The following is a 12,927-nucleotide window of genomic DNA, read 5'->3' as shown; positions in this document are numbered from 1 at the left end:
ATACCCCGGGAGGCTCCAGTCCCAAGCTAATTACCATTCTTCTACCACTACAAAGGAAGGTATTGTTTTATATCAATACTGTTCATTACAATCTCCATGGAATTATTCCATCTTTAAGAACTATGTATTTGGCAGTAAGCAGGTTTGCAAGAAAGAAATACGTGCAGACTTAACTATTTAACTGAGACTTGCCCTGGTGTATGTTGTGCAGCCTCCCTGGTGCTCACAAAATGTACTCAACTGCAACATGCTGACTAGAGGATTCTGAGGACATCAAATGAGGAAGATTTCTACAGCAGTTTGAGAATTAGAACTGAGTTCCAATATTTTACACTTCCATGCACATGCACTCAGGCCAGCCACACTTTCATCTCATAGGTCTCTTGTGATACAGAAAATGAGTTGGAAAATTATGGGAGATAAATAAAAATATTTCCAGTACATTTTAACTGATAATGTTTCAAAATAAAACTGCTCCTCTAAAAGAATATTATCACATAGAAATCAAAGCAGTTTAAGGCTAAATATAACCAATACCTTCCTACTTTATGAAATCTGATTTTATTCAAGAGCAGACTGTTACAAAGACTCTGATCTTTGTGAACTCTTATTTTTCATCAAGAATGCAAAGGAGGAAAAAGATCAGCATATCTCTTGTTCTATTCTTACACAATTTCAGAGTCCACCACGTCCTCTATGAACTTGATATTTTACCAGTCGTGAGAATTCTGTTAAAGCTATAATTTTAAATTTAAATGATGAGAGGTTTCATTTGTTTTCCAAGCAGAGATAAAACCTTTTTCAAATATACTCCAGCTACTGTGACCTTGGTCTATGACTTAAGAGTTCACATGCAATAATTTACCTTATCCCAGGGGACCTGCCAAGATTTCTTTTCTGAAAAGGTTTTAGATTTGGTGGCTAAGTGTTAAACTTTAATATCTTTATACTAAGCAACTTCATTTGAACTCTGAATAACAATTAAAACAAGAGGAATTTAATATAAACTTAAAGGTGTAACACCAAATCTATAAATATGAATCAACAACAGGAACATCCTTTCAAAGAATGTGGTGAAGCCATGACAAACTTGTAAATAATTAGCAAGTCAAGCTCTTACTGACAGAAAGGAAATAGAGATAACTGACTCTGAAAGACAGAAACCCTCATCTAGGAGCCTTTCATTACTTAAGAAGGACTTGAAGGAGACATGATACACCCCATTTCCTTCCCCTTCTCCCTCTTTAAGCTCTAGGACATCAGTAACTGTTGATTTCAGTCAATTAGGCTCATAGAACAAGCTCAGGCATAACACATGAAACACAAGTCCTTGTTTTGTAGGGATGTGAAGCTATTTAGATCCAAACTGAAAAAGGAGCAAGAGCATGGAAATGCACCACTTCACATGTTGGCTCCACTTTAAAGAAGCTGCACTTTTTCCTGGGCTCACACAGCAGCTGCATGGTCCCAGGAAAATACAGTGGTGCTTAAATGTTTGTGAACCCTTTTGAATTTTCAGCATTTCTGCATAAATATGACCTAAAACATGATCTGTTCTCCACACAAGTCCTAAAACTAGAAAAAGAGAACCCAGTTAAACAAATGAGTCAAAAACATTATACTTGTTCTTTTATTTATTGAGGAAAATGATCGAAAGCTACATATTTGTGTGAGGCAAAAGTATGTGAAACTCTAGAATTATCAGTTCATTTGAAGGGGAAATTAGAGTCAGGTGTTTCAATCAATGGGAGGATAATCAGGTGTGAGTGTGGGAGTTGTTGATGCTCACCAGGTAGGAAAAGGTTACAAAGCTATTTCCAAAGAGTTTGGACTCCACCAGTCCACTGTCAGGAAGACTGTGTACAAATGGAGACAATTCAACACCATTGTTAATCTCCCCAGGAGTGGTTGACCGATCAAGATCACACCAAGGGCAAGGCATGTAATACTCCGGGAGCTCTCAAAGAACCCTAGGGCACTGTTTCTCAACCTTGGCAACTTTAAGATGTGTGGACTTCAACTCCCAGAATTTCCCTGCCACCATGGATGGCTGGAGAATTCTGGGAGTTGAAGTCCACACATCTTAAAGTTCCCAAGGCTGAAAAACACTGCCTTAGGGTAATGTCTAGCCGGTCCAGAAGGATACCGTGGTCGATGGTATCAAAAGCTGTTGAGAGATCCAGGAGAGCCAGGATGGTTGCACCACCCCCATCCTGAGCTCTCCAAAGGTCATCTACAAGCATGACTAGGAATTGGACAGTAACTAGGAATGCTGCTGACTACTCTAAGATTTCTTCTTCCAAGTCACATGACCCAGAATAAAGCTGCTGTTACAGGATTGGAAAGAACTCTACAAGCCATGCTCTGAATGCTTTCCTTACCTTGCTTCCATTTTCTAATTTATTCTACATCAGATTTCTTTGTATATTTTTGACAGTTCAACAGCCAAGACTTGCCCTATGATAATTTTTTCCAAAATCTTAGTGTTATTCTAATATTAAGAGAACCAAAAACATAAAATCAAATAAAATATGTATGTCTGATAGAGGCGTACAAGGAACATAAAATGTGCATTGCTTCATATATGAAGCATACTTATTGTTCTCCGTAAGTTCTGTTGCTCCATTCTAGACAAACCGAGTTTTTGAACAAAGTGGGATTTATAACAGCCTATCTGGTACAGGTACTGTCAATCCAGAATCCAGAGCAGATATGAAAGTTCTGGGCAGGATTTTGAAGCAGAGATCTGGAGGGACACTAGATGGCAGCAAAGAGATACAGGGGTGGGGGGAATCTAGATGCTACCATCTAGTGATGGCAAAGATGTACTGTAGTAGCAGTTTCTCAATGGATGGATCCAGAATACACCCCAGAATACACCCCAGGATACACAAAATATACCCTGAAACACCTCCCTACCTGGTGCCATCCATCCTAAATGTAAATTTTAACTAAAATGGCAGAATGGCAGATCCAAATCCATTCTTTTTCCAGTTGGAACACTACACTTTCAGATTCCATCCCAAGCAGGCCACTCCCCGATTCCTGCCAAAACAAAGCATATACAGTGTACAATTCTGATCAGTGCACAGCTCATTTGGTCATCTTGTTCTGTCCAAGGGATGGTTTGCACATCCCTAATATCTGAGCATTACTTCCACCTCAAACATACTATATTTATCCTTCCCCAATAATTCTTAGTCTATAAAGCACATACAGATAGTGAATCACCTCACATAAGAACACAGAAGTTAGCTAGCTCCAAAGTTAGATCACTGGTTCCTCTAGCCCAGTATCACCAACACTTACTAACTGGAGATCTCCACAATTTCAAATCAAGAATGTTTCTAGCTGTACCTGGAAGTGGACTGAAATTGGTCCTTTCTATATACACTATTCTCTAAAACTACAAAAGGATCATTATAACACAAAGGCCATATTGGTGCTACTATTACAACAGACCTAAGTTGGCAAAGGTATTATCATCACTAGCCATTGAAAGTTTTTGTGAGACACTTATACATTAAATTCATTTTAACCAAGAGACTTAATTTCAAACATTGTTGAGTATTTGCTGGGTAAAATGGATCATCAGAACAGTTGCCAGGCAAGTCAGACACTTTAAAAACAATCACCTTACCAGCAATCTAAAAATGAGGTTGTTTTAACATCTAGTTTGTTGACAGCTCTGGAAAATGTAAAGCTTCCAAATTATTTTATAAAACATTAGTTGGCCTAATGAAAAGTACTGTCTAACTAAAGAGCTTTCTTTTTATTTTTTCCAAAGTACTAACAAATGTAAATAAACTGAAATACCAAGTAGAGGGGAATGGCAGGAAGAGGCAGAAGTGCTTCAGAAATTATAAGCAGAAAAACAAAATTGTTTTGGATGTTAATCATGAATAATGATAAGATTCTTATTTCCAAATAGGGTTTTTCTAACTACTCAAGAATTGATTCAGCAACTGAAACTTGATAACTATATTGGTGCAATTAGGAAGATCATCATCTCATTGCAAAATAAGGAAGGAGAACCCTTCCTCCTACTTTCAGGCACATATATCCAACACTTAGGTACCTTTATAATGCCTTAAAGTCTTGGAAATATAATTGTCAATAAGCACAGGTTACTTTTGGTAGTTTTCTCTATGAAAAAATGTTTCATTCACTCTAAAAGGTGGGATACCCTCAAGCCATATTGGTTCTGTGCCTACAGTGCAATAGCACAGACTAATAACTACAAAGGACTGAAGATCAATTTAAATTAATTTAATTAATTTAAAATTTAATTAAAATTTAACTTTAAGCCAGCTAGCTGAATTTTTCTGAAAACTATTTTTGTATGTTTAAATGAGCTCTTTCTTTAAAGTTTGGGAAATTCATGCTTTTTTTTTTAAGGAGATGTAGTCTGAATCCCTACAGTGCAAATATATTGTTTTACCTGATAGCAACATCTTCTTTCTCCCGCTGAAATGCTATCTCAGATTGTGGATGTTTTTACATGTACAGTAAATGAAACTAAAAGTGTTTTTTTTAATGTCCCATCTCTAAATGTTTACTATGATTAAAATCACTATCAAGCTTAGGTAGCATTATTTCATGTGTTGCCAACCAATTCTCCTTATTAAAAAAATAACTTTTGTACTAAAGTATAGTATTTTAAAAAGAACAAGCAATGAGAAAACAAATGTAAAAACCTTACCTCATTCCCCCCAACAGCTTTAGTTAAAATCACTGCTGAAGATACAGGAGGAGGCATACAGCCTACTGTCTGCAAACTAGAGGAGAGAAGAACATATGAATACGAATTTGTCTTTCCATAGGGTTTCCATGAGTTGTAAATGACTTGACAGCAACTAACAACAACAATTAATCCCCAAATGCTCTATACAAGAGAAGGGGCATAATTGTGTACTGCTTGCTAAATGACTAACTAAAATACAAAACCCAAAAAGGCTTCTGAATCTTCTGCTTATAAATAGTTCACTGATCAAATGTCTCTGAATAACTTTATTCATTTGCAATTGTACACACTGTGGTAATCCAGAAAATATTCCAGTGTTAGGGTACCCAAGGCTTTCTGTCTTCACTAGAGGTACCCAGATAATGGGATCCAAAAAAGTCAACATGGCAGATGTAACCATGCAATGAAAACCCCACCCCCTTTTAATGTCTATTGCATGTGTCTTATGATAGTTTGATATCTATGTTTGACATTTTTGTAGAGATTGATACCTGTGTAACTACTTTTCAGTAGTTTTTCTGTTTCTTTATGCATATTGAATAAAATTCAAAGTTTTGAACAACAGTGACTATAAGGGACTTCTCAGTCACTATTTGAAATAATGAAAAATAATGCATGGTGCTGAGAAACAAACCTCTACAAGATTGTGTAGTTTAAAATTCAATATGCTATTTCATGAATACTCAACATTTATCCTTCTATTATACCATCTGTTACTGTAGTCTTATTTCTGTATTCTTTGAAGATGGTCAGCAAATTCAGCATAGGCTTGTTAAAAGAAGGTATGAATGGTGAGTTCCTACATATAAAACTTGCTGCCAAGCCTAAGTATATGTGATATCAAAATTCTGAAAGAGTAATCTAACACCAAGTGTCAAAATATTAATTGGCACAGAAAAATCACTTCACTATTTTTTTTTAAATGCTAGCATTACTGAAAGTGCATTACTGGACGAGCAGTGGTAAGTAGTGCACTGCTTAAAAACATACCCTTTTAAAAGCCATTCATTTATAGATGTAATAGATAGGAGCTGAAGAAATAGCCATATAGCTGTTGGGAAGAATACAAGTGTGAAGATCTGTACAAAAAGATGCAATTTCACATGCATCAAAGCACTTGTCAGCTCCTGCAAAACAAAAGAAGAGCTAAGATCAGTTCTACTTAATATTACTTAAGTTGGTATCATTACATATGTTAGGTGCATGCTGCTTCAAAAAATATGTTCCTAGACCCAGTAAATTACATTTTGAATTCATCTATATCAATATATACAGAAATATGACATGACATTGTCTAAAATAAACAATAAAGTACAGATGAACTATTTTTATTTATTTCCTTCTTTCCGCATTTATTCATATACTTTATAGTTGCATATATTGGAAGGATTTCACACAAGCTTAGCCCACAGAGAAAAAAAGAAAAGAAAAAAGATGAATATTTGTTTGGAGTGAGGGCCCTACTGAAAAGCCTTTAAAATAGTATTTTATCATATAATACAGAGCATCTATCCTCCCTAAATAAATGCATACCCGAAATGACTTTAATGTACGCATGGAACTTGGGGGTTATCAAGAAGTAACCCACAGCTTTATAAACGACTTTTGTACTCCTTTATAACATGACCACCTCAAGCCATGAAATCTGTGCCTCAGATTATGCTGATATAAATTTAAAAATGGGATTAAACAAAAGACATACCAGCTGGGGAATTTTGGAGTTGAAGTTAAATACATGAGGAAGGCTGACACACAGCCAACAGAAACTGTTCAATCATAATGTCACCATTTTAAAATGTAGCCTTACTACCAGACTCTTAAAATAACCCAGAAATATTATTTCTTTTAAGAAACAAATAAATAAATAAAGATAAATATCCAGTTTGCAGTACCTCTGTTTTCAGGGACAGCCCACTATTAAAGAATATAGCAGAGACAGCTACATATGTGATAGTGATTTCTGGTTTCAATGGTCCTGAAAGAGAAAACAGATTTGAACCAAGAGTAAACAAAAGCAACTAGCTTCTATAAGTCTTCCCTTTAACATTTATTGATGGCTATTAAGACCTTCTCCAACTGTGCATTCTGCAGAGAAGCTATGCTGGCTGGAAAATTCTGGGAATTGAACATCTTAAAGTTGCCAACGTTGAGAAACACTGCACTAGCCAAACTGGATGAGAATTCTAGGAGTTGCAATCCTATTAGGAGGTCACAAGTTTGAAGAAGACTGTAATAAGATGTAAACAATCTACTTTCTCTCTTTTTCTTTCTCCCCTCCCCCCATAGCCAACATCAGAAAAGCCAAAGTGCACAAATAGTATAATTTAATCAGTACAGAGGCTGTATCAAAATTTTAGGAATACTACATAGATTGGAAGGACACAAAGTAGTAAGATGTTGCAGGTTACAAAAACACATATCACAGCTAACAATAAGCTCCTGATTAAAACCAAAAGGTGCATATAAAGTCAGTAATGCCAGTCCTAAGGCCTAGATCTCTTATTGTTTCTTGTTAATTACCGTAATTTGCACTTTGTGCCATCTTAAATTATATTTGCAGTAGGAAGAATAGAGACTCAAGGTCTGGACATGCACTTCAAAGCAAGTTCTTACTAATTTTAACCACTGCAGGTAGTCCTGGAAGTCCAGATTCAGAGTGAATAATGTCAATTTGAATATAATGAAGAGAATGGTGTTGTCCTAACAGTCAGAAATCATGCTGAGACGAGGAGTAGGTCTCTAGTGTTTATTACTGCTACATTAAACAGAATCCTAACAAACTGAAGAAGCTTGGGAAAAACCCAGACGTATAAACCCCAAAGGCTAAGGCGGGTCTGATCTGTGTCTCTTTGAATGGCTGCTTAATTCCTCAGTACTACACATGTGTTTTCCACCCTGGATTGAGGCCCCCTTCTGCCGTCAGTACTCATGACAGGTGTTTCTACAAAAATGATGTGGTGGTAAAATACCCAAGTCCCTTTGAAATCTGCAGTTTAAGAAGAAAAGTTAGGTAATTCACACACCATTACTCAATAGAGGTGGTATTTAGAAGGGAACAGAACATGGGGAGGAAACATGAGTGTCTGATTGCTTTTAAGTTTCATCTCACATAGGAACCTGCAAAATGCCATACAGTACTGATTATCTCTGATGACACAAAAACTGTGTAACAGGTACTCATAACACTCATAAATCAACACTACTGGCAGTAGTGTTTAAAGTTCTGATAATTGGGGAGAAAAACCCCAATGTTTTCTTGGCAGCCAAAACACCTGTCAAAAAGGGTCCCATTACTTTACTTTTCAAAGTAATGTAGGCAGAAGTTTTAAGTACAAGGCCAGAAAAAACTGTATTAAAAGTGAAAATTTAGGGGCACAGTCACTGTTTTGGCACCTTGATACCACAATAATCATGTTTGTCATGTTCGGGAATGCCGATTAGTGCTTTGGGTTGAATTTCTTGGAAAACTGGGAAAAATAACTCAATCTTTCATGATGAATCTTTTGGTTGGCTTATTGTCTAATGTAATAAATGAAGTCTTAATGATGCCACCTTTTAAAATATACTGCACAATTAACATAGTAAAGTAAAGGTAAAGGTTTCCCTTGACGTAAAGTCCAGTCGAATCCGACTCTAGGGGGCGGTGCTCATCTCCGTTTCTAAGCCTTGGAGCCGGCGTTGTCATAGACACTTCCGGGTCATGTGGCCAGCATGACGACTCGGAACGCCGTTACCTTCCCGCCGAAGCGGTACCTATTGATCTACTCACATTTGCATGTTTTCGAACTGCTAGGTGAGCAGGAGCTGGGATTAACAACGGGAGCTCACCCCGCCGCGCGGTTTCGAACCGCCGACCTTCCGATCAACAGCTCAGCGGTTTAACCCGCAGCGCCACCGCGTCCCTATGCGCACAATTAACATACAAATGTTAATAGTACAAAAACTATTATTATAACATATGATATATCAGCATTCTATGCACATACTGTATATCACATTTCACATCTGCCTGAGCCTTAGAGAGAAAACTATGATCTGAACATGTTGTTTGATTTTCTACTATTGTGCTGACTACCACAATAACCTGTGCCCCTTTTCCTTGTTGCTAGGAGTGGGACATCTACTAACTACAAATCTGTCCCTCAATCTCCCAGCCCAGACAGCTGTGTTTATAGACCCCACCCACAATTTGATGACCTCTAGAACAGGAGCTATTAGGGAAACAGTTCACACAATTATGGATTATTCAACTTCCAAACAATTTAGGCCTTTCAAACAGGCAGCATCAATTGCAACGGAAAACTACTTGGGTTTTCCTTAGCCATTGCACTTGGAAATATATGTGAAAAACTGCAATACTTTTAACTTTTATTATTAAAAAAAATTATTATGTTAGGGTTAGCTGTGTGAGATCACTGCTTGTATTTGAAGAGAGGCAAATTAGAGTGCAATTATATAACTACATAAAGCCAGTACTAGTAAACTCTAACATGTATAGGACTGCAGCCCCACTATCACAGTTGCTCAGGGATATTTGGTTGCCAAGATAGGCTCCAGGCTAGAATCCAGGAGACTGAGAGTTCTAGTCCCGCCTTAGGCATGAAAGCCGGCTGGGTGACCTTGGGCCAGTCACCCTCTCTCAGCCCAACCCACCTCACAGGGTTGTTGTTGTGGGGAATAGAGGAGGAGGAAGGAGTGTTAGGTATGTTCGCCGCCTTGAGTTATTTATAAAATTAATAAAGGCGGGATAGAAAATAAATAAATATATAAATAACTTTGAAAGGTATTTCCTGGAAAGGAAGAAAAGAGATTATCAACAGCCTGCTCAAGAGGCATTATTAAGGCTGGCCACCTGCTGAGGCAAGGATGCAGACCACATTTGAAAATGTTTGTAACTACAAAAACACAGGACAGCATGAACTTTTCTGAAGAATGTTTATTTTAAAATACCAGATTTGTAAAAGAAATTGGTGTATTGGTATATACTGACTTCCCACAAAATACCCACTTGAAGTAACATTAAAGAAAGTGAATTTGTCTGTTATGGAAAACAGAAAATTCTGCATTCACTCTGTTAAGTTTTGTCTCACAAGAATTGCAATGGAATCTATAGTCATGAAAATAAGTGACCTTGGGGGATTTAGGTAAAGGTAAAGGTTTCCCTTGACGTAAAGTCCAGTCGAGTCCGACTCTAGGGGGCGGTGCTCATCTCCGTTTCTAAGCCTTGGAGCCGGCGTTGTCATAGACACTTCCGGGTCATGTGGCCAGCATGACGACTCGGAACGCCGTTACCTTCCCGCCGAAGCGGTACCTATTAATCTACTCACATTTGCATGTTTTCGAACTGCTAGGTGGGCAGGAGCTGGGATTAACAACGGGAGCAATTAACAATTGGGGGATTTACTCTAAGCCTAAATAACTTCTATGCATAATATTTCAAGTTTCTCAATTACACAGATATAAGTAGAAGTGATCTCCAAACCACTTGAGGCAAAAACATTGATTTCTCATGAGGTTTCAGGAAGAATGCTACACAGTCCAGAAACTCATACAAAATAACTGTTGGAGGCAATTCCTACCTTAACCCTGTTAAGGCAGGGTTTTGCAACTACCAAAAACATGCACTTCTGAGACAATTTGTTTCTCACTGTCAGAATACATTTGATCTCTCTACCAACCAAAAGGTAACAAGTAATTGTAACGACTGCAGATAACAAACACTATCTTCAGTGAGCCATTTCCCCTTCTCTCACAAAACAGGAAATGCACTTCTAAGCACGCATCACATGTGCAGACTTTTGTCTCATATCCTGATTTCAATACTGCATACCATAATATATAGTGTCTGTGTAACATTATATGTAATATCATAACTTAGGGACTGTGCTACCCAAAATGAGACTACCCATCCTGTTAGATCATGAAAGGTAGCACTGCATGGGCAGTGAGGGGTTATGGACTGGAAGCCAAGCCTTATCAATTTTAGGCCCAACTTTATGGAACACTTTGTCCCTGAACCTTTTCTGCTTTTGCCCTAACCTTCCACAGCAAAGTGAAAAGATTGGGGTGGTATAGAAACTGTGTTAATAAAAATAGAATAGTATACAGTGTATGTACATTAGGAGACAGTATAATGTATATACATACAAGATTCAGCTTCTTCCTATACAAAGTGAAGTCATTACCATGGACTGTATATACGGTTTGGTTTTCTTCAAAAGGACCAAAATCTGTTCTCTCTTATAATGTGAAGAAAAAGAATCTCCTATATAAGTTTGTCCAGCCACCAGGGCAACAGACATATATAATTCATGTACTTCAGGTAGTTCTCTCCAGAAGAGAAGTGATAATTATGTCCAATTAAACAAAAGCAATTTTCCCAGGTGAACAGGATACATACATTATCCCAATGTAAGAAGTCACATTAACACATCAGAGTTAACACATTATTTGTTTAAATGTTGTGTTAAATCAGCCCAGGATCATTGAAAAATGATCTCAAAGCGTATTACTAGTACCATAGCCATTATTACTGGGAGAATTAACAAGTAAAATAGAGTTCAAGAAAATGGTTAAAGGTAACGCCTGTTGATAAGCACAATCATTTTCTAATTTAGGAAGTTTTAAAACTTGACAATCATTTACGAACCGTTAATCAAACAAGAATTTGTATTGCTTGAAAGGCTTTAAAGCTTCTACACTTGTTGCTGGTCATTAAGTACTGTAACTACCGCTTGCACTAAAGGGGTGCGTGAGCCTCTCTAAGCCTACTTCGGCAGCAGCTGAACTACACACACACAGACACACACACCGAGTTCTGCCTTGCTGCAACTGCTGCCGGATTCTCCCACGCGGAAGTTGAATCGCCGCGCTCGCTCGCTCGGCGTGCAACGTGTCACTGCGACTTTGCTCAGGAGTTTTGAGTCCCGAGAAACTCCGACCCTCCACTGAAGGAGTGATAAGAAGGCAGAGCTCGTGCTATTTGCAGGGGGTGATTTAAAACAATCCGAAGCAAGAGGCAGATGCTTTGGCAGCTGGACCCCAAGAGCGCTGCCACGTTACGGAGGGCAAACTCTTGCATTGCTCAGGCACAGACACCCGCCGCTCGACTCAGCCCCGACTTTGGGGAGAGCGGGGTCGGAAGGGGGGCCACAACGGGACAGCCCTGCCCATTTCTCTGTTTGCAAACAAGCGAGCCCCACGCGTGAAAGAGGCGGCCACGGCCGGAGGTAAGGCGGCAGCTTCCCGGAAGACTTACCCCCCTTCACCCCAAAGGCCGGCTCCAGCTTGGCGAGGGTGATGACCAGGACGATCCCCAGGATGAACCAGTCCTTCCTCAGCCTGTCGAGAATGCCCATGGCAGCGGCGGCTGGGCTCGCCGAGGGACTTCGGGGGCTGCGAGCGAGGGGGAAGGAGGGCGGGAGGAGAGTGGGTCAGGACTTCCCTCTGGCCCCTCCTGCAGACCGGCTCCGCAACGTGCCAGCGGCCGCAGCCAAAGCAGTTAAACGCCGCTCCCGCCGCCGCTGGTAGTAAGTATCCAGTGACAGGAACAGGGTCTCTGAAAGCCGCCATCGCTACCACGCGACTGCTAATAGACTCGCACGCACTTGTCCTCGCTTTGGAAGGCAAGAAGGCGGCGCGAGGGCAGCAAGCCTGCCACGCAGGGCCCTTGAGGCAGCCGCGACCAGGAGCTTCTGCACCCATCGGAGAGCCCCGCAAGGGGCGGAACGACCCAAGCAGCAACCACGCGCTCTCTGAAGGATCGCGCCGCGGGAACCGGGTCCTAAGAAGAGTGCGTCCAAGCCAGGGAGAAGGCTGGAGAGAGCCATCCCGTGTACCTCCCCAAGTAGGACGGAGGTCCGTGAGAAGGCAGGAATCCTGCGCCGCTGCCCTTCCCCAGCGACTGGCAATCGGAGAGCAGGCGAGCCAGGAAGCCCTTCTTGCCAACGACAGGAGAAAAGTAATTGGAAGTGTCCAGCGGAGATGGAAGGGTTGCGCGCGTCTTCGAGGCTTTACGCCCGTTCGGTGACGCGCGGCGTTTGACGTGAGAGCAGGCCGGTGGGCGGGGCTATGCTTTCAGTTCCTGGCGTGAGACACGTGTCGCGGGACTGGTACTTCGGGAGACCTAGAAAGGGACTAGGGGTCGTGTGGGAGTCCACCTAGCTGTTGAAGATTAAAAAGCG

At 40.0% G+C, this 12,927-nt stretch overlaps 1 protein-coding gene across 4 annotated transcripts in view; it reads right to left on the bottom strand.

Annotated features, from left to right (window-relative positions):
- Positions 1-12,437, bottom strand: part of SLC10A7 (solute carrier family 10 member 7) — a 146,692-nt gene extending 134,255 nt beyond the window's left edge. For 2 of the 4 annotated variants that reach the window (XM_063309732.1, XM_063309733.1), the window contains exons 1-4: positions 12,003-12,437; positions 6,637-6,719; positions 5,735-5,871; positions 4,703-4,778 (exon numbers count right to left, since the gene is read on the bottom strand). In XM_063309732.1, coding sequence (XP_063165802.1) covers positions 4,703-4,778; positions 5,735-5,871; positions 6,637-6,719; positions 12,003-12,102 — 396 coding nt within the window. In that variant the 5' untranslated portion in view covers positions 12,103-12,437. The remainder of the gene's footprint in view (positions 1-4,702; positions 4,779-5,734; positions 5,872-6,636; positions 6,720-12,002) is intronic. The other 2 variants (XM_063309731.1, XM_063309730.1) reach the window with 2 other exon arrangements.
- Positions 12,438-12,927: the final 490 nt, after the last annotated feature.

This window comes from Candoia aspera, chromosome 8, assembly GCF_035149785.1.
Source record: "Candoia aspera isolate rCanAsp1 chromosome 8, rCanAsp1.hap2, whole genome shotgun sequence".
Taxonomy (NCBI): Eukaryota; Metazoa; Chordata; class Lepidosauria; order Squamata; family Boidae; genus Candoia; species Candoia aspera.
Note: the sequence above shows the minus strand (reverse complement) of the source record. Positions and strands in the feature narration are given on the sequence as shown.